This window comes from Petromyzon marinus, chromosome 12, assembly GCF_048934315.1.
Source record: "Petromyzon marinus isolate PM22_M1 ecotype Great Lakes invasive population chromosome 12, UKy_Petmar_22M1.pri1.0, whole genome shotgun sequence".
In the NCBI taxonomy this organism is placed as follows: domain Eukaryota; kingdom Metazoa; phylum Chordata; class Hyperoartia; order Petromyzontiformes; family Petromyzontidae; genus Petromyzon; species Petromyzon marinus.
This window is the reverse complement of record NC_133678.1, coordinates 9,456,551-9,476,161: the sequence shown is the minus strand read 5'-3', so window position 1 is coordinate 9,476,161 and position 19,611 is coordinate 9,456,551. Positions and strand designations below refer to the sequence as shown.

Genomic DNA, 19,611 nt, shown 5'->3' with positions numbered 1-19,611 from the left:
GGCCTTACCTGGTAAAATAAAAAGTTTTGTTTATTTTCGATGGAATAAAACCTAGAAATATGGATTGCAAGTCGAGTATGCTGCTCACTATTATATTACAGCAGCATCCCCACATAATAGGCTGTGGAGATAATTTATAAAGGGGCTGAAGTGTTAACATTTAAAATAGCATGCCAGCTCTTAAGAAAATGTTCGTGCAAGTAGTGGAATGCTCCCAGCCGCAAAACAACTTGCCAAGTACTCATGCCAGTTCTCATTATTTAATTTGCTTCAGAATTGTTTTAAAGTTTGATCAAGAAATATGTTTTCTATGAATATACACCGTAAACAAATTACTGTGTTTGAAAAGGATGCTTTAATTTAAACATTATATTTGTGTTGTTGATATTGTACACCTTTGTAATGACCCACGTTTTATAAAATAACATTTCAGTGTGAATGTATGTGTATAACTGCTGTATGAAATTTATGCTCGCTGATTTTTTCGTAATGATATAGTGTTGCATCAGATAGGAAACACCAAGTATTGTCACAAACATAACGCAGTGCTTTCATTTGGCTGCAATATTCCAACGGCAGCCTTCTAGTGGTTAACAAAGCAAGCAGAATGCCTCAAACCACCTAAGGCATACAGTGAGGGAAAAAAAGTATTTGATCCCCTGCTGATTTTGTACGTTTGCCCACTGACAAAGAAATGATCAGTCTCTAATTTTAATGGTAGGTTTTTTTGAACAGTGAGAGACAGAATAACAACAAAAAAAATCAGAAAAACGCATGTCAAAAATGTTATAAATTGATTTGCATTTTAATGAGGGAAATAAGTATTTGACCCCTCTGCAAAACATGACTTAGTACTTGGTGGCAAAACCCTTGTTGGCAATCACAGAGGTCAGACGTTTCTTGTAGTTGGCCACCAGGTTTGCACACATCTCAGGAGTGATTTTGTCCCACTCCTCTTTGCTGATCTTCTCCAAGTCATTAAGGTTTCGAGGCTGACGTTTGGCAACTCGAACCTTCAGCTCCCTCTACATATTTTCTATGGGATTAAGGTCTGGAGACTGGCTAGGCCACTCCAGGACCTTAATGTGCTTTTTCTTGAGCCACTCCTTTGTTGCCTTGGCCATGTGCTTTGGGTCATTGTCATGCTGGAATACCCATCCACGACCCATTTTCAATGCCCTGGCTGAGGGAAGGAGGTTCTCACTCAAGAATTGATGGTACATGGCCCCGTCCATCGTCCCTTTGATGCGGTTAAGTTGTCCTGTCCCCTTAGCACAAAAACACCCCAAAAGCATAATGTTTCCACCTCCATGTTTGACGGTGGGGATGGTGTTCTTGGGGTCATAGGCAGCATTCCTCCTCCTCCAAACACGGCGAGTTGAGTTGATGCCAAAGAGCTCCATTTTGGTCTCATCTGACCACAACAGTTTCACCCAGTTGTCCTCTGAATCATTCAGATGTTCATTGGCAAACTTTAGACGGGCATGTATATGTGCTTTCTTGAGCAGGGGGACCTTGCGGGCGCTGCAGGATTTCAGTCCTTCACGGCGTAGAGTGTTACCAATTGTTTTCTTGCTGACTATGGTCCCAGCTGCCTTGAGATCATTGACAAGATCCTCCCGTGTAGTTCTGGGCTGATTCCTCACCGTTCTCATGATCATTGCAACTCCACGAGGTGAGATCTTGCATGGAGCCCCAGGCCGAGGGAGATTGACAGTTCTTTTGTGTTTCTTCCATTTGCGAATAATCGCACCAACTGTTGTCACCTTCTCACCAAGCTGCTTGGCAATGGTCTTGTAGCCCATTCCAGCCTTGTGTAGGTCTACAATCTTGTCCCTGACATCCTTGGAGAGCTCTTTGGTCTTGGCCATGGTGGAGAGTTTGGAATCTGATTGATTGCTTCTGTGGACAGGTGTCTTTTATACAGGTAACAAGCTGAGATTAGGAGCATTCTCTTTAAGAGTGTGTGCTCCTAATCTCAGCTCGTTACCTGTATAAAGGACACCTGGGAGTCAGCAATCTTTCTGATTGAGAGGGGGTCAAATACTTATTTCCCTCAATAAAATGCAAATCAATTTATAACATTTTTGACATGCGTTTTTCTGTTTTTTTTGTTGTTATTCTGTCTCTCACTGTTCAAATAAACCTACCATTAAAATCAGAGACTGATCATTTCTTCGTCAGTGGGCAAACGTACAAAATCAGCAGGGGATCAGATACTTTTTTCCCTCACTATGTATATTTTGAGTGTGTGACATCACGCAGTATTTACCAGTGAGAAATCAAAAGCACAGAGCTATATTATCTTCAGTAGCTTAGCAGGATGCATGTATTAGTCTGAATCAGTGAAATGACAGTACGTATAACATCGCAGTAATTACATATCATTCCTTGAAGATGTCCGAGGTATTAAGCACTTATTTTAACTTACATATATTTTCGTGACGCAAACCTATGGGGTAGAAACAATTGTGGTACCTTTGCGAGCACAATGTATTTATTGTCACGCGCCTTGCACAGCAGTGAAATTGAATGTAGAAGACAGCATGAAATGAATGGATTGAACTGAATTGGAGGCTAGAGAGTGAAGGGGGTGGGCCCAGCTAATGAGTAGAGTGAAAAGGGACAGGGTTGGCTTTTAAACCACCTTCAACCCCTCAGAAGCCAAAGGCATTTAATGTCTTCCCAGGGATTTTTTTTCATGTTATATTTCCCAGAGAAGGCTGACTGAACTGACTCCAAAACTGTAGGCATGAAAACGGCTTGGTTTCACAATTAATACTTCATTACTGCAAGGACATTCCACCAGGCATTCATTCAAGTACTTGGCTTTGAAAAACATCAAGCGAGAGAGGACTGCTCAATGCACCCATTTCAAATTAATGTAGCAGTTTAACCGTAGAGCAACCAGCAGAGTTAAGCACAGGTCATTTAACATACGAATAAACCCAATGATCTAATCATACGATATAATGTTTAGTATGAAAACTACTTATATTTGTTTAATCATCTGACATGTGCACAGCTCACAGCTTGAAATTTGAAAAGTTAAACTCACAGTCAGGAGTCAACTCTACCCTTCGTCCCTCTAGGATTCATCACACGCAGTGTTGCCGCTTGACAATGAGCAAACCAAGCAAAAGATTAGGACCCCATGCAGTTGAAGGGGACACAGATTCGTAAAAAAATGGCTGCATAAAATATCAGCTCAATTTCAAAACCCAATAAACATTACAAGGTAGTTAATATAAAAACCAATTAATCTCTCATCTCTATCTTGTCTGCATATATCTTCTCTCATTTACCTACCTCTATTTGTTCTACATGTCTTATCTAACTCAATCTATATCTCCTATTTGTATCTCTTCTGTCATGTCACTAGGATTGTATTCTTTGAAAAGTTTGGGCTGCAAAAAAAATGTCTGCTGGTTTTACAAGCAAACCCTTTTTTGACCTTTTACTGTGATTGTTTCCTACATGCCACGTTTACCTCTGCTTGCCTGGATCGTAAATTTCAACATTAGCATGTATTTCACACAGCTGCCTTTTTTTCTCTCTCTCTCAAAAGGAGACCTAAAAGCTGATGGGCAACATGAGGAAATTGCCAACAATCCCATGTGTTTGTGCACACACAGGTGTGTGAATGTGTGTGCATATATATGTTTGTGTATGGGGTATATGTGTGTGTGTGTGGGCAGCGGTGGCACAGGAGATAGCACATTGCACTACAAGCCAAATGCGCTGAGTTCAACTTCCGGTCAGGATGAACAGCATGCATCAACTATGAAGAAGAACCTGACATGTTGCCAATTTTTTTTCATTTTAACACCAAGGTGTCATTGATTAATGTGATGAGGATTTGTGTTACTTGTGCGTGTGCACCACTGCCAATGCAGTATCTCAAAATAATGTATGAACTGGTCCCGGGAATTCCCAAGGTTGCCTCAGCCTCAAATGGGTAAGCAGTGTATAAACATTGAAACTGTGGAGAAAAATGCAGCCAGGCGTGGTGCTAGCCACAACACCCCTTCTTCCATTGAGCTAGCCCTGAAAATGTACTCGCGAACAGCAGCAACGGTCTATGCAGGCTCTGCAACGGTCTGTGCAGGCTCTACAGCGGATCTGGTTTGTGCATGTGTGTAGTAGCGAGGAGTGAGCAGTTTGAGGAATTGCAGGGGCAACACTAATGCGGGGACGTGGATTAAAGGGGCAGTGAGAAGGGGTTGTAGGGTTATGCAGGGCGATGTTGGGGGGGGGGGGGTGGAGATTTGTTGCACACTGTGCCATGGTGGTGTCATTGATTGACCGATAATGAATGCATGCAGCAGGCACTGCTTAGATTCAGGGAAGCATGCTGTTCATTAATCATTCACACCTGCTTCAGCACAATCCAAAACCTGGCACAGGCCCGTTTTTGTCAGATTCATACCATCAAGTCGCAATATACGCTCTGCGTTTATGACTGGGAAACGATGAGCAGCACTGTTTATATTTGCATAATGGCGAGTCGTCTGAGCTCGCATCTCATATACACGCAATAAAACGGGAATTAGCAAAATTTTGGTCTGAAACTGGCACATGCCAATTGCATACAGTTGCAGAATGTATGTTTAAGATTGCTCCAGTATTTTCGTCTGTTCAAAATATAGATAAGTTTCAAACCAAATTAATTTGTTGAGCTGTCTATACTCCTATAAGTCGTAGCCAATAAGTATAACTGACTAAAGGTAGCATGATTCTATGCAAGACCTTCTAGATTGGTCAATTAGTTACTGTTCAATGAAACGTGCAAAATACCATCATGGTGGATAATTGCATTTGCTGTAATTGTTGGGGTGATCAAAAGAGCATTTGTAAATTACACAGTAAAGGGTAGACACATGTTACACTCTAAAAACCAGGCCACAAATAAAAGTGTGAATAAAACAGAAGGGCATTTAAATTACTCACCAACACACAATTGCAAATACAACATTCGCATCCCTCATATGAATTAAAATTACATACAGTGATGAATATGTCACTGTTGATATGGAGGGCCTTCGAATTCCTGTGACTTTACAGGTGCCACTGAGGGCCCTGAGGATTAGGGTTCATTGGGTTATTCCTAGGGGCCGTCCATAAATGACGTCACGCACCTAGGGGGGGGGGGGGTCAGACATTTGTGATGATGTGTAACGAGGGGGGGGGGGTTTGATAAATGTGACGTCACATCAATATGCGCAATTTTAAATAAATATAGACAACACGTTCTGCTTAATTAAATAGACTTTTTAATAAATGCTTTCTCCTACAACATCAGAGTGCAGCGGCACATTAAATATCGCACTACAATGCCAATAGTTTAAGGCGATTTGAAGCATCTTTTATATATATATTTTTTTTGGGGGGGGGCAGAGCTTTGTGACATCATATTTGAGGGGAGTCTGACTTTTTGTGACGCCGTGTGACGAGAGGGGGGGGGTCAAAAATCTTCCAAAATCGCGTGATGTCATTTATGGACGGCCCCCAAGCATTTGCTGACAAACAAAATTATGTACATACAGTATATACGCAGCTATTTAAATAATAAAACACTGCACTTGAAATTACATTTCAAACGTTTCCATGAATGACTCACTCACCAAAGGCAATGACAGCTCAGGCAATAATGATCCTTACCTCTAGAACTCAATTCAACACAAGTCCCACTCTTTTTCATTTTAGAGTGTTATGCAACATCGGCCTAATAAGTAAAACCACCTCGACTCAGGATAAATTAAGCTACTGCTTGTTAATTTCTCCCAAAGGCCCCCTGCATTACAGTTTAAACACAGTGCTAGATAGAATGAGAAAACATCAAAGCATATGTGATTGTCCTTGAAAAAAAGATAGAGTGCTTCACTAAACATAAGGAAATATAGTATACACATGGATGAGCTAATGCAAATTAATAAAGGCCGTTAAGTTATCCCAAAGCACGCCGATTCTTACTGTGCACACAAACTTAATCTCGCGGAAAGCGATGAATGCTTCCCAAGATTTCTATTACTCTGCCCAAGGGACGACTTTCCAGTAACACGGGGCATTCCACATTTTATCTGATAAGCACTGCTGTTACGCGTTATATTATCGACAGTGCACACGCATGTGGTCAGCGCTGGGTATCAGAGGCCGTTGTTACCCAGTGGCCAGGACACGGAGTTCTCCTTTGCCTGATTCTCACTCGACTCTGGGGGATTCAGCGAGTTACATCCCTTGGCCAAAGGTCACGTCATCAGCATTCACAGCTGGATCACCGGGCCATATAGCCTCTCTGGCCCACACCTTAACAAGTTAAGATTGTGCAGCCCAAGTTAAAGCTGGGGCATGCGTTAGATGAAAGCGATTAATTTTCTCTCCGAGCTAAGGAGATGGCAACGTACGATTGAATTGTGATCCCTTTTGCTTAAAGTGTGCAGGGAAGCATACACCCCACAGTGTGGTGCTGTGCATTAGTGACACATACAAGAGGCAAGGTAGTGTCAAAACTCAGATAGATATCTCCGTGGAAATGAATCCCATTAGAAGAGGATATATGGAAGCGCATGTGTTCTTGAGGCTTAAAATGAAGTGTCTTCTTGCATAATGACAGAACTGCCTTTCCACGCGGGACTCGCATAAATCAACGTCTCGTTACGCAATGTGAATATATAGGGATAAAGCAGAGACAATAAACTTCCCCAAAAAACATTAATGTGTCAAGTACAGTTCCTTTATGAATATGTATCACATCTGAATGTACGTTTGTAGAGTATGTGATGTAAAAATAGCAACAAAATAAATTGAATGTGATCCAACAATGTGCCAATAAATTGTTCATATAGGCGACACAGTAAATACATCTGATACGATACTGGGCACAGAAGAAAAAACTACTTGATGTGAGTCATTAGCATGTTCCTTTCGTACAGATCGGAGCGCAGCATTCTGACTTCAAAACGCATAATGGAAAATTACCCATTTTGTGTTTTTTTTTTGCTTGGTTGATGGTATGGTATCATGCGTTGCCATCAAAACGCCTGTCATGTCCCAAAATTGCAATTCGTAATGGTCCCCATATAATTATCTTGTCCTCGCTGCTTAGCATTAGACAGTTTAAACACCATTAGACACTATCACATCAAGTGTCATAGTTTATTTATTTATTCTTATTTTCCCCTGACTCAATGGCGTTTGCTGCCTGCCAACGCAATACTATTTCTATAATGCGTTCCGCATCTAAGAATGGGGGTGGAAGGGGGGAAACGCAGCTTCGTTAACTTGTTCAGTCATATTGCATTTGCATGCTTATATCCGTTTCTTTTTCTTCAGCAAAGCGTGCATTTAAACGAACTTACAATCGCCCCTACTCAAGGTTTGGGTGTCTGTCTACATTTAAGTATCTTGATAATGAAATGATAATAGATTTTTTTAAAAAAACGTAATATCCCTGATTATTGTGTGTTATCGGTGCGTGAGACCGGTGAGAGCGTTGCGCTCCACAACATTGCACAGATACTTTGTCCTACACATTGCACAGACGCTGCCGGGAAGCGAGTATCCTTGCCAGAGCGCTGATTCAATTGCGCGAGTGCGAACCAAGTCCCGACCAAAGAAATCAAGACCTGGATGGATATTGCTTCATCTTTGCAGGGAGGGGACCTGCGATATTCTGATTGACACCTTGATCCATATGTCATATTTTTTTTGTCAGCAGATGTCCTGCTGCGCTTCGCAACAGACGCCTTGCCTTCAATTAGGCAGAGCAGCATGCACCCATGCTGAAGAGTGAAGAGCAATACATTACAAAACTGCCACTGTTTAATATACACAGGGCGAGCGCCCAACAGCCCACACATGTCAACCAGTGATCCTATATACTCACTGCCGTCCTTCCCCTCAGACATTCGCGTGAGATTACAATAGCATTTGAACACAAGAGTTACGATATTCCTTCAATACGTTGGTGCATGTTTTCTGTCACAAATGTTTATTATATATATTTTAAAAAAATACTGCCGACCAAAAATACTTGGTATCATAATAATGCCAATTTTGTTTTTTTTTGACAACCGCCTCTGTTTTGAAGATAATTGAAATTGGAAGTAACAAGTTCATGAATTATCCTATCAATACGTAATGAGTGCCGCCTAGCACTTGCAAAGGGGAACGAGAGACTCAGTAGCGTAACAGCCACTTAGTCTAAACATCGCAATTACACTCGCAACATATAGCCTACAATAGGTTATTGGTAAACTGTGCGCGCTCTCTCTCTCTCTCTCTCCTTATTACGTATTTTTTTTTCGTACTTTGGAAAAAACCGACACCCACCCACCCAAGTCAGTCTCTTAACGTGTCTCGCATAGTAATAATGCATTATCCAATTCTTTTCAGCCGTGCTGGATTGGAGCTCGCGCTGAATTAAGTAAGTCCAAAGGCGGCGATCGGGCGAAAGCGAACGAGCTCAGGAGGCGAACGCGAGAACCCACCTCGCTCGGACGCCGCGGAGCCCAGGAGGGCGATGAGGACGAGCACGGGGATGCCCACGAACGTGCCTGTAGCCATTGTCGGCGCTCGTACTCCCGACCGCGCATGTAGAGACGAGCGAGAGGAGCAGGGGCGTCTGTATTCCGGCGAGCGGCAGGCTGAGCCCCCTGCTCGTGCTGAGTGGGGTGGCTGTGCGCACGGAGGAGGAGGATGCAGCAGCGGCAGCAGCATCGCGCATTCGCCGCTCGGCGTCACGCATTCAGGCAGAAACGGGAGGGGGGTGTGTGGATGGGTGGCTTGCTCCTCTCTCCCACGCCTGCAGAGCTGTAATGAGCAGCACGGCCTGAGCAAGGTTTCGCTTTACAGGACTCGACCATCTCCTTGCGTTGCGCGGGGGCATCACAGCACTTTTAACGACAGCAATTTTTTTTTAATTTTATGACATTGTGTTTGTTGTTATTGTTTGTTTGTTGGTCGTCTATTTCTCCGATGCACATAATGTACAGCTCCACCAAATATGCAGTAGATTTGATCCAAGAACCATAGAAGTGGAGATGGTGAAATTATGTGTTTCGAAGAAAAGAGAGACTGGAGCTGTTCATATAAAATGTTGTTGGAATTTTTTAAATGAAATATTACATTTAGTTCTTTAGTATATTCACGTCACAAAATGATTTTCCAAATAGACACCTTATAAAGAAGCATGATATGGAAATTTGATTTAATCTATTTGCATGTCTTGCAAGATTTGAATGTATTGGTTGTGGTTGTGCTGTTAATTATCTCCAATAAAACCCCAAATAAGGTAGTTGGATGCCCTCTATGCATTACAATGCAGTATTGTATACACATGTACCACACTTCTTCACAATGAGATCAGAACAATTCACACAACAATGTAAAAAATATAGAAGAGCAAAAATATGTTCCGAATTGAACATTCTTCGAAAGTTATGTTTTAAAGTTTATTTCATATGAACACTTGAAGTTAATTTCAATAATTATATTTTAAATGCCCACTCAAAGCTTAGGACGTGTGTGCGTAGTATGGAGCAAAAAAAAACACACGTACCAATATATGCCATAACAGTGCCCGAGTATGGATTACTTAGAAGACCCTACCGTATAACAAGAGAAAATCCATTCAATCTGCATTCATCATACGGACATCTCCGTCCCAAGCATCCCTCTCACCAAGCTAGCGATGGACAGGAGAACCTGTGCACATCACTAAAGCATTGCCATTGGGAGTGCAACTGTGTGTGTAATCCCGGCTGGATGGTCTCATATCACCACCTACAGCCAGCTGTATTATAAATACGCGATCTCGTGCTCAGGCAGCGGTTAGCGATCACAACACAAAAAATAAGGCATTTCTACTGCAGTGTGAATTTGGCAAGGAGAAAATAATGTTGCGTTCATTCTAAAATATGACAAGGTAAATTATTAGGACGACAATTTGTTATTTTGCAAGTTATCTTCAGGTGTGGTGGTAATCGGTGATATATTTGCATTTTCTGTTTGTGTATGTTGAGCTTCTTTCGCATCGTACGTAGCCAACCGTGCTAATCTTTTAACAATTGAAAATATTGCTTCGTTAAATTAATTCTTGTTGTAATATATTAAGCGCTCTTTTAAATGTGTACAGTATAGGATTTTTTTTCAATTGTGTATTAATGAAGCAGCAACTTTCTCTGGTCTCCCATTCTTAGAAAATGTATTTCCCAGCTGCTTGTAAAAAAAAATAAACCATGAATAATGAATTAATTCATGTGGATTTCAACTCCCTGAGAGCAGTGTTACACAACCATCGCCTCGCTGATTATTGATTTTGATTTAAAGCATATGCATTCATATGCCATTGTTTTGTTCTCAAACTATTTTACAACGAATTCTTACCATAATTACCTTCTCCATTCCCTATCGTCACTGAAATGGCATCAATGTGTAGTCACCACTGGCCACTGGGGAGTGCTTTTAAAATATGAGGGAATTCTAATTGAACGAGTATTGTAGTCGAGGGTAAATGCGGCAAAACGAAATTTACGCACTTTTCTTTTGGGAAATAGGACAAATTTTGCTGATATTTCTTATACCATTTCACAACGTTGATTGTTCTAAAAACACTGATCATTGATTGCCGATTAAAGAGATTAATTATAATCTCATCATCACCATCGGCCATGATCTATCCATTGCTGCATGCATGAAACCCCAATCCATCACCATCACTCGCAGCAATGCATCTAGTTCCACCTGCACACCAGCTGATCAACTTGCTCCATATCCATAGTCGACATCCTCTAGGGTAAGTTCCTTCCTCCCTTCTAGAGTGTTGTTTAAAGATTTTTTTTCCCACCCAGAAAATAAATTCTCCCAGTTTTTTTCTTTTCAACTTCAAACGACGTCTTGTATCAGCATTCTAATCTGAATTTAAGATGTTGAATGAAGTCGTGCAAGAAAATATAGTTATTGTATGACAGTACTGTATACCACAAGCACCTATTTGTTACAGTCGCAAAACATTAGGGTGCAACTACACTGGACGTTTCCGTAAACATTTCCTTCGGATAAGATACAACTTGAGTGGGTAAACTGCGATTTGCATCTATTTTAAGTATCAACAATGGTTCCTAACGAATTAGCTTGACACATTCAAAATAATACAGGAAATATTGTAAGCGTTCGTTTCAGATACAAATGATACCCATCTGAGACAGAGTTGCCCAATCCCCTTCCTGCCCTCTCTGTCTGGCTCGTCCCGCATCATCAGCCAGGGGACAAATCTATTCGCCAACCGTTTTTCTTACTGCCATTTGCAAAAAGGTCAGCGGCCCATATCTATTTTTTTTCAGTTCACAAAAAAAATATAAAAAGTGCACATTGCACCATCATGATTTATTGGAAACATACTTGTATCGTTGTTTTGATTTATTCGTTTCTGAAAAGATAATGTGGCATAATACATGTTAATTTACTCAATAAGAGACATTTGTAATTCATTTTCTGGTCAGTGGTTTACAGAGGGGTTCTTCCAGCAGGTAATGATCTGACTGCAGCTATTGAGTAACCTTTTCAAAAAGATGAGCCATTGGTATTTGAAAATGAGCCAAAATTCATAAGTATCAGCATGTGGTACTCTTTTTAGCAATTGTTTGGCTACGTGGATATTTTTAGAGGAACTGTGTGAGCTAAAATTACATCTTTCAGCAGACCTAGTGTGCAAATCCATATTCATTTATGCCATCACAAGGGGAAAATGCATGTTGAATTAGGTTCCCCAGGTGTCAAAAGGCCTACAATAAATTCCATTTATGTTTCTGGGGAGCTTGCTTACTCATTCTATATGATATAGAAGTGGCTACACAGATATGGACACAATTATAATTCAGTCATCCAGAACTGGAAGAAATAATTACGATGAAAACTATTTTGCAATGAGAATAAGGCATTTGAAAGTATATTTTCAAATGTGTTTAAAATAGAAATGCAAGCTCCTAAAAAGTAAGATCAGGGAGGTCATGTGGCAGATGTTGTTTCATGCCGTAATGCCATTGAACCCAATCATTCAAGAGTTGATAAAACATGTACAGATATATGGAGGCAAACTGTAGTTGGTCCACGAGTTTTCCACAATTCCAGAAATATATATACAGTTCTGAAAATATATCAAATGTACACACTATACATTTCACGTTATTTCATGATTGGTGTGAAAAGGGCCTTGATTTTTGAGATAGTTGCTTAAATTCGTACTTGGCCAAATGCATTGTATTATGTCTTCCAAGGCTAGCTATAACAGTAATGACGTACTTTTTTTTTACCCAGAATCTGATTGATTGTATGTGGTCAATGGTAGAGCAACCTTTTCTAAACATGGATTTCACATGTGGCGAGTAGGCCTCTAAAGTTGTGTTATGAAGTAAGATCATTGTCCGCAACATTGCTAAGAAATAGTGAAAACAGACACAGACATTGTTATTAATGAATGTGTCGAGTTTTTTTGTTAATCACACTCATGCACCACTGACAATACATCACCAAATAACTAGAGATCATAACACTAAACTGGCATGGCTCAGATCCTGGGTTTATATCCGGGCAGACAATGATGGACATCTGTGAAAAAGAGCTTCATAGCTCATCGGATTCCTTCAGTATAAATGTTCTGATTCTGATTTAAATGGTTCATCAAGTGTAATTAAAATGGTATGAGCCCATAACCAATGACTGCACACATAAATAAAGCATAACACATTCCTAAATTCCAGCTGAGGTGCTTTGACATTTCAGTTTTTTTGACATACAACAAACACTGTTTGCAGAGCCTATAATAGATGTAGCTCTCACATAGATAAATAGACCGATTGAAGGAGTTTTGGAAGCACTTACAGTATGTGATGTCATCTTCCAGGGATGAACTCAGACACAGGGTGATGCACTCGTAGCTGCAAAATTGCGAATTAAAATATTGTCATCTCACGGCATGACACTGAGAGCAAACATCGGAATGGGAAAAGGAAACAAACCATCCGATTTGCTGAAGAGAGAGCCATTCTAAGAATCAAGAGAATTAAACTACAGGGCATCATTGCAGAATGAAATAATGAAGACTGCAAAATAATATTTTCTGGAATTCCTAATATTTTCTGGAATTCATAATATTTACAGAAGTATAAAATGTTAGAATTCAAGAATACTTCAGATAGTGGCCTAGATGACGTTTATACTTTTGAACCACCGCAAGCTAAACATAATAAAAATGTATCTCTCAGCAACAAGCCATGAAGCTGCAGATTTATACCAAAGGTATGAGGAAATTATCCATTCAACAAACACTCTTTGCAGGGCATATATACTACGTGTAACTCTAAATGAGGGCAAATAAACACTTCAATATTATAACCAGTGGTTTCGGTGTAAACATAAGTAAATAGTGCAGAGATGAGAGGATGATCACTAAAAGTGGCATTTAAGTGAGCAATGTGAGAGAAGACCTATTCGTGTCTACAGTTACATGAAGATGATGAACACTTTTTGTTTTTTAACAGGAATATGGAAGATGGACATGGAGAAGCCCAGTTGGCGAATTCAGAAATGGATTGGACTTGACTCTCCCAGAAAAAAAAAAACCTTCATATTAACAATTATATTTTGACTTAAACTTTCGTGACTGCAGTAATTCATATTCTTTGGTTTTTCGGTAAAGTCACATAGATAGAAAAATAATAAAAAGTGAATTAAAAAAAACACTAATGTAAACTGTAGCCTGGTTCTTAATCGGAGTGTACCAGCAGTCTACATTATAGACTGCTAGTACACTCTACATTAGTTTTTATTTTATTTTTATTCACTTTATTTATATTATTATTTTTCTATCTACGTGACTTTACCGAAAGAACCAAAGAATACCAATTATATGAACAAATTCCATACAGGTGATCACAGGCTTGTCTGGTACAAGTTACACTTCACCATTGCCTGCAGAGAGGGAAATGCAAGTTATAGGCCAAAGCATTCTTTTTTATGTTAAATATTTTGTACAGCAGAAAGATAATTTTTGATATGCTTTACTCCATTCAAGAATAAAATGGTATGCTCTAGATTTTTTTTCTTTCTGCATTCCACAACTTTGATCATTGTAAGTAAAAGAATAGGTTTTGCCCTATTTTCTGGCAACAAAGCAGGTGTTGAGATTTTGATTTAAAGCTTTTGTGACTGCAGGGATTCATATTCTTGGTTCTTTCTGTAAAGTCACGTAGAAGGGAAACAATAATATAATAAAAATATAAAACAATAACATTATCACGATGTTTAGACTGCAACACAAGTAATCATCATCAGGTGTGAAAACCATTTTATTGTTTCCCTTCTACGTGACTTTACCGAAAGAACCAAGAATATAGGTGCTGAGATGTTAAAACACCAAACTGAAACCTTTTACAAGGAATCATGTCTGCATTAATCACAATACTTGTGGTCAGAATGGAAACAAATAACATACTCTGATAATATATGCATTGTCTTTGAAACTGATTGGTCCACACCAGAGACAGCTTTCTTTTGAGCCGAGTCTCAAAACGGTGTTAAATCAAAACGGTGTTAGACCAGAGACCAGAGGACGCCAAAAGGCGTCTATCACCGTTTGAGACGAGGCTCAAAAGAAAGCTGTCTCGTGTGGACCAATCAGTTTCAAAGAAAATGCATCATATTATCAGAGTATGTTTTTTGTTTGCATTCTGACCACAAGTATTGTGGTTTTAACATCTTAACACCTGTTTTGTTGCTAGAAAAAAGGGGAAAACCTATTCTCATATTTTGGTACTGGCAAAGGAGGTCCCATGATATTGCAAGTAAACTTATTTGTACATATTTTGGACATTGAATACAATCTTGCATACATTTAATGAATTACATATGCATATATTATGGGCAGTGTTACTTCAACTGTTATCCAATTTACATTAATTGCAGCAATATTGATTCGAATAAAAACATTACTTCAGTAAATATTGCAATCGGAGTATAATTTTCAAAATGTTATGCAATGGTTGATGAAATCGTAGCATTGCCTATGAAAGTAGAACTAGTCTCCTTATATTTTGATTTAAAGCTTTCGTGACTGCAGTAATTCATATTCTTAGCTACTTCGGTAAAGTCACGTTGAAGGAAAGAAAGAGCTAAGAATATAGTCTCCTTATAATAACAATTTATATTTTGCAGTTATGGTGGTTTTTTTTTTATTTTAAATTATATCTTCCTTTTTTATTTAAATTAACAACACTGATTATTCCTCTTCTCCAGAATTGCAAGTGTTGCTGAGTGCTCAATAGCTTTGAGCACTTTGAGCTTACAATGAAACCTGCTGTTGAGATGAAGAAAGACATGGCCACAAGCAGAGTTTCATTAAATTATATAATTTCAAGACATAAACAATCCTGACTGGTAAAGGTCATTTTAAACGCATAGTATTGCTTTGCGGCACTGTAGTGCTGTTACAGCTTTCCAATATATAGCTACCAAAATAAACATCAAAATCATCATCAGCCATTGTATATCTTCTGCCAGATGTATGCTATCACCATCCCTCATGGTTCAATGCTGTTACAATCAATATCACTCCTTGCACATTAACGGATTTCATCATTCTATCTCAACGGTGGTCATACTCTTCGGAAGCGTTTTCTACTTTGATTTCCATAATACAGCAAAATAATGGCAATCAAATCGTCGTCTGTTTTCCAGCAGCCCTAAATTCCTCCAGTAATTTTATAACCGTAAAAAAAAATCAATGTGCATGCTCATTACCTATTAATTTAATTGAGTTTTTTTGCATCTTGTGAGTTTGTAACACACACTAAATGCAATAATAGATATTTTTTTTACATTTATCACATCATCTCTCCAAGCTATAGCCATCTCACATTGCAACAATCCATCTAACTCCTCCACACAAGCTGATCTCATCGCTGCCGCTTGGGCTTTTAAATGTTCATTTCATTTACTACATTCATAAAGGTATAAGGAACAATTAAAGTGTTGAGTCAGTATTTTGATAATAGCACAGTGTAATTATGCCAGTGAAACATATGCTTGAGTAAAATAAACACCTTAATTATCATGAGAAATATCTTAGGCTTTTGGCAGCCTCTAAAATATGCAAGTATTGCCTATCAAAGGTGTGTTAGCCAACACAACCAACTTTCTCTAAAAGCACAGATTTTATTTCAAATTACTGCCTGAGGAATTAACTTAAACATTACCCACAGTGTCCTTTGCCCGTGAACAAAAATATCACAGGAATGCTCTGCACATATGTCAAATGGACAACAGTCACATAACAGCATAGGCATATTTCTATACAGTGTTCCTCATCACGGGCAGATTTTGAAGAGAAGGCGAGATTACTTGAAATTCAACACGTACATGGCAATGAGTACAAGTCTACGCTCTGTGGTAAATAAAATAAAAAGTAACTATAAAGGTGCTGCCCTGCAATATCTTCCTCACACCACTGCCGACAGAAGAGCCTCCATTCACGTGAGCTCTGGAGAATGTTGGCCAGACTTCTTGGAAGAGTTGGGAGTACCCACACTTTCCCCACCACGTACAGACCAGCCTATCGACTAACTGTGGAAGAGCCATTTATACGGCTGGGTGGACAGAGTTGAGGGACCTATGAAACGTGCCAAATGTCTCAACGGCTACACTGGAAGCTTAAACGGGCGGCCTCGGTGTGATAACTATTACACCTTGGTAACGTTGCTTTTTTGGTGATCAAAAAACCCCCCATCATTTTGACCTCAAGTGTAGGATAAAATGTTTGCCCCATACTTAATTTGCCAGACTGGCTAATCTACAAATCAACTTATTTAACCCCAGGAGCATAAAAATACAACATTGAAACGATGTCTATGCACACACAACAGTGTGCGCCTTTGTGTGTACATACATGTACATTATGTACATGTCTACAAGTGTAATGAAAGTTCGTTGTTTAATACATCACCTTTGTTTATGTGGCAGATGCTATATTGGACAGACGGGACGTAACATCAGCGTAAGACTAAAAGAATATCAGAGAAATATTAAATTATCTCAAACACAACTGTCGGCAGTGGCAGAACATGCTTGTCAACAAGGACACTCAATTGATTTTGATAATGTTGCAGTGTTGTGTAAAACGAATTATTACTGGCAAAGACTAATTAGAGAATCCATTGAAATTGAGAGGAATAAAAATAACTTCAATCGCTCTGACAACTACAGGCTTAGTGCGGCCTGGAAGCGTATTATTAAATAATACACATTACAATTCCTTATAGGGGAAACACATACTAATTAACAGATTACTAACATAGCATATAATCACTTACACAGATTACAACTAATTACTAATCTACAACTCATTACTAATCATAACCATTGACTGATTACTAATCGATTATATAATTACAATACCCCCCTCCGCCTCAAATCACTGCACCTGATATGAGTTAAATGATGACGTCACCCTGCTGCTCTATTTAAAACCGGGAGCAAGAGAGGGCTTTACCATTCTGGCGAATTGCCCGATGATGCTGGATGTAATTACCAGCGAAACGTCGTACTCAAACTGTAAATGTTGTGGATTCACTCTTCAACACACCGGTGGGCTAAAGTAGTGAATTATTTCTCTTTTGTCAACGTGACACTTTTTTTGCTGATTGGCTGTGTCGGGTGGTGGAGGGTTACGACACATTTATAAATAACGCGATCTAACCCAAAAACCTTTATTATGAATAATATTGGTCACGAAAGCCTACGTGTTAAACATCACCTGTGGTGAGCTTCAGAAGTTCACCATATATACTTGAAAAATGTTTTTCCAAGCCACACTTAATTTAAAGCTATCAGCTTGATTTAAGTAGTTTGTTTTTACATTTCGTCTATCTCAATCGATTCCATAATTACTGTTTGCCAATACAAGTTGATTTAAACAACTCTGCTACATTGTCAAAATCAACATTGTGGCCCTCCCCCTGGCACACACGTTCTGCAACAGCAGACACCTGAGTCTGCAAGTATTTATGTTGCACACTCGAAAAGAAGGACGTGGGCAGCGGCTCCAAATCGAGGGCAAACACATTTATTGTGGTAAATCTGTAGAATGCAACAGCACGTGGTGTCACACAGCAATCTTCAACCGAGTCGCCATTAACCACGTGACTGGTGTAATCAATAACAGTTTCTATTAAACCCAATTCTACTACTTATGAACCATTTTTGTCTTTGACAATAACCCTTGCACGTCACTATTCGAATATTACTTTAATCCTAAGCTGTACGTCTATCTAGACCATCCACTTATATTGGTATCTTACACCCATTATCTGTAATGTATCTGTACAATATACATACTGTACTTGTCACCATTGTACAACTTACGACTTTACATGTGTTCTATTCTCAATAGCATTGCAAGTAGTCAGACTCTGGGTGCATGTGTATGGTTATAGAATAAACAGTATTAGGGTTAGAGAATTACAAGAATTAACTACAGTACGTCATCCTTTACAGTGAACAGTGCTAAAACCCCTCCTATTGAATATATCACAAACTAACAATTCAAAGCCAAGCTTGAAGTCTAGAACAAGTCTAGGACAATTCTATAACGATCAAAAAATGTTTTGGGTCCTTTACCTGTAAAATACAAGAGCACGTGTGTCACACACAGCAATCCTCAACCGAGTCGCCATTAACCACGTGACTGGTGTACAAGTCCAGTTAATCAATAACCTTGCCAGCCCTCTACAGGCCCAACTCCGTTATCGCATGCTGGTGTACACACGTGCATTGATGTACTGCACAGCACGTAAGGACCTTCACAAAACCACACTTTACTCCCTTGCTGCACGAGGAAATACTTAAAAGAGTGGTCCATTCCTAATGTGCCACACCTAATACATCAAATGCATTAGTGGACGTCCATAAATGACGTCACGCATCTAGGGGGGGGGGGGGGGGGGGTCAGACATTTGTGTTTTCCCATCCATCAACTTTAAAGTAGTTAAAGAAACAATTGAGTGCAATTTGTATTATATAATTATTTCCTCGTGCCACTAAAGATGCCCGGGGGTTTCGCCTAGCAACGCACATGCATTGCTAGGGGAGGGGGGGGGGGCGATTTCTCATTCGTGTTCAAAATGCAAAAAAAATTCACACAACGCTGAGGTAAATTCATCAATGTGTCATGTCCTCCACCCTCCACCCCAATGTGTGCACTTACTACTATAGGGTCGGTAGATAGTAATATTATAGCGCTTAGATAGAATTATTGTATCACGGGTGGGGGGATGGTGGGGGAGGAGGTAGCGGCCCAGCCCCCAGCCTGCCAAGGTGCCACCTCGGCCGGCTGGGCAATCTAGCCGAGGCCGGGGGCTCTGCATGGGACCAGGCCTCACCATGGCTCTCTGTCAGGTTAGTAGTTTGTGCTATAGAGTCAATATATACTGCTATAGAGTCAGCATGTACTACTGCAGTGATAGCAGATACCACCACAGTCAGTATGCACTGCTGTAGTCATAGCAGGTACCACTACAGTATACACTGATATAATCATAGCAGGTACCACCAGAGTCACTA

General features: G+C 39.7%; 1 protein-coding gene across 1 annotated transcript in view; it reads right to left on the bottom strand.

Moving 5' to 3' along the window:
* Positions 1-8,827, bottom strand: part of LOC116941582 (CUB and sushi domain-containing protein 3-like) — a 409,001-nt gene extending 400,174 nt beyond the window's left edge. The window contains exon 1 of the mRNA XM_032952774.2: positions 8,490-8,827. Coding sequence (XP_032808665.2) covers positions 8,490-8,718 — 229 coding nt within the window. The 5' untranslated portion in view covers positions 8,719-8,827. The remainder of the gene's footprint in view (positions 1-8,489) is intronic.
* Positions 8,828-19,611: the final 10,784 nt, after the last annotated feature.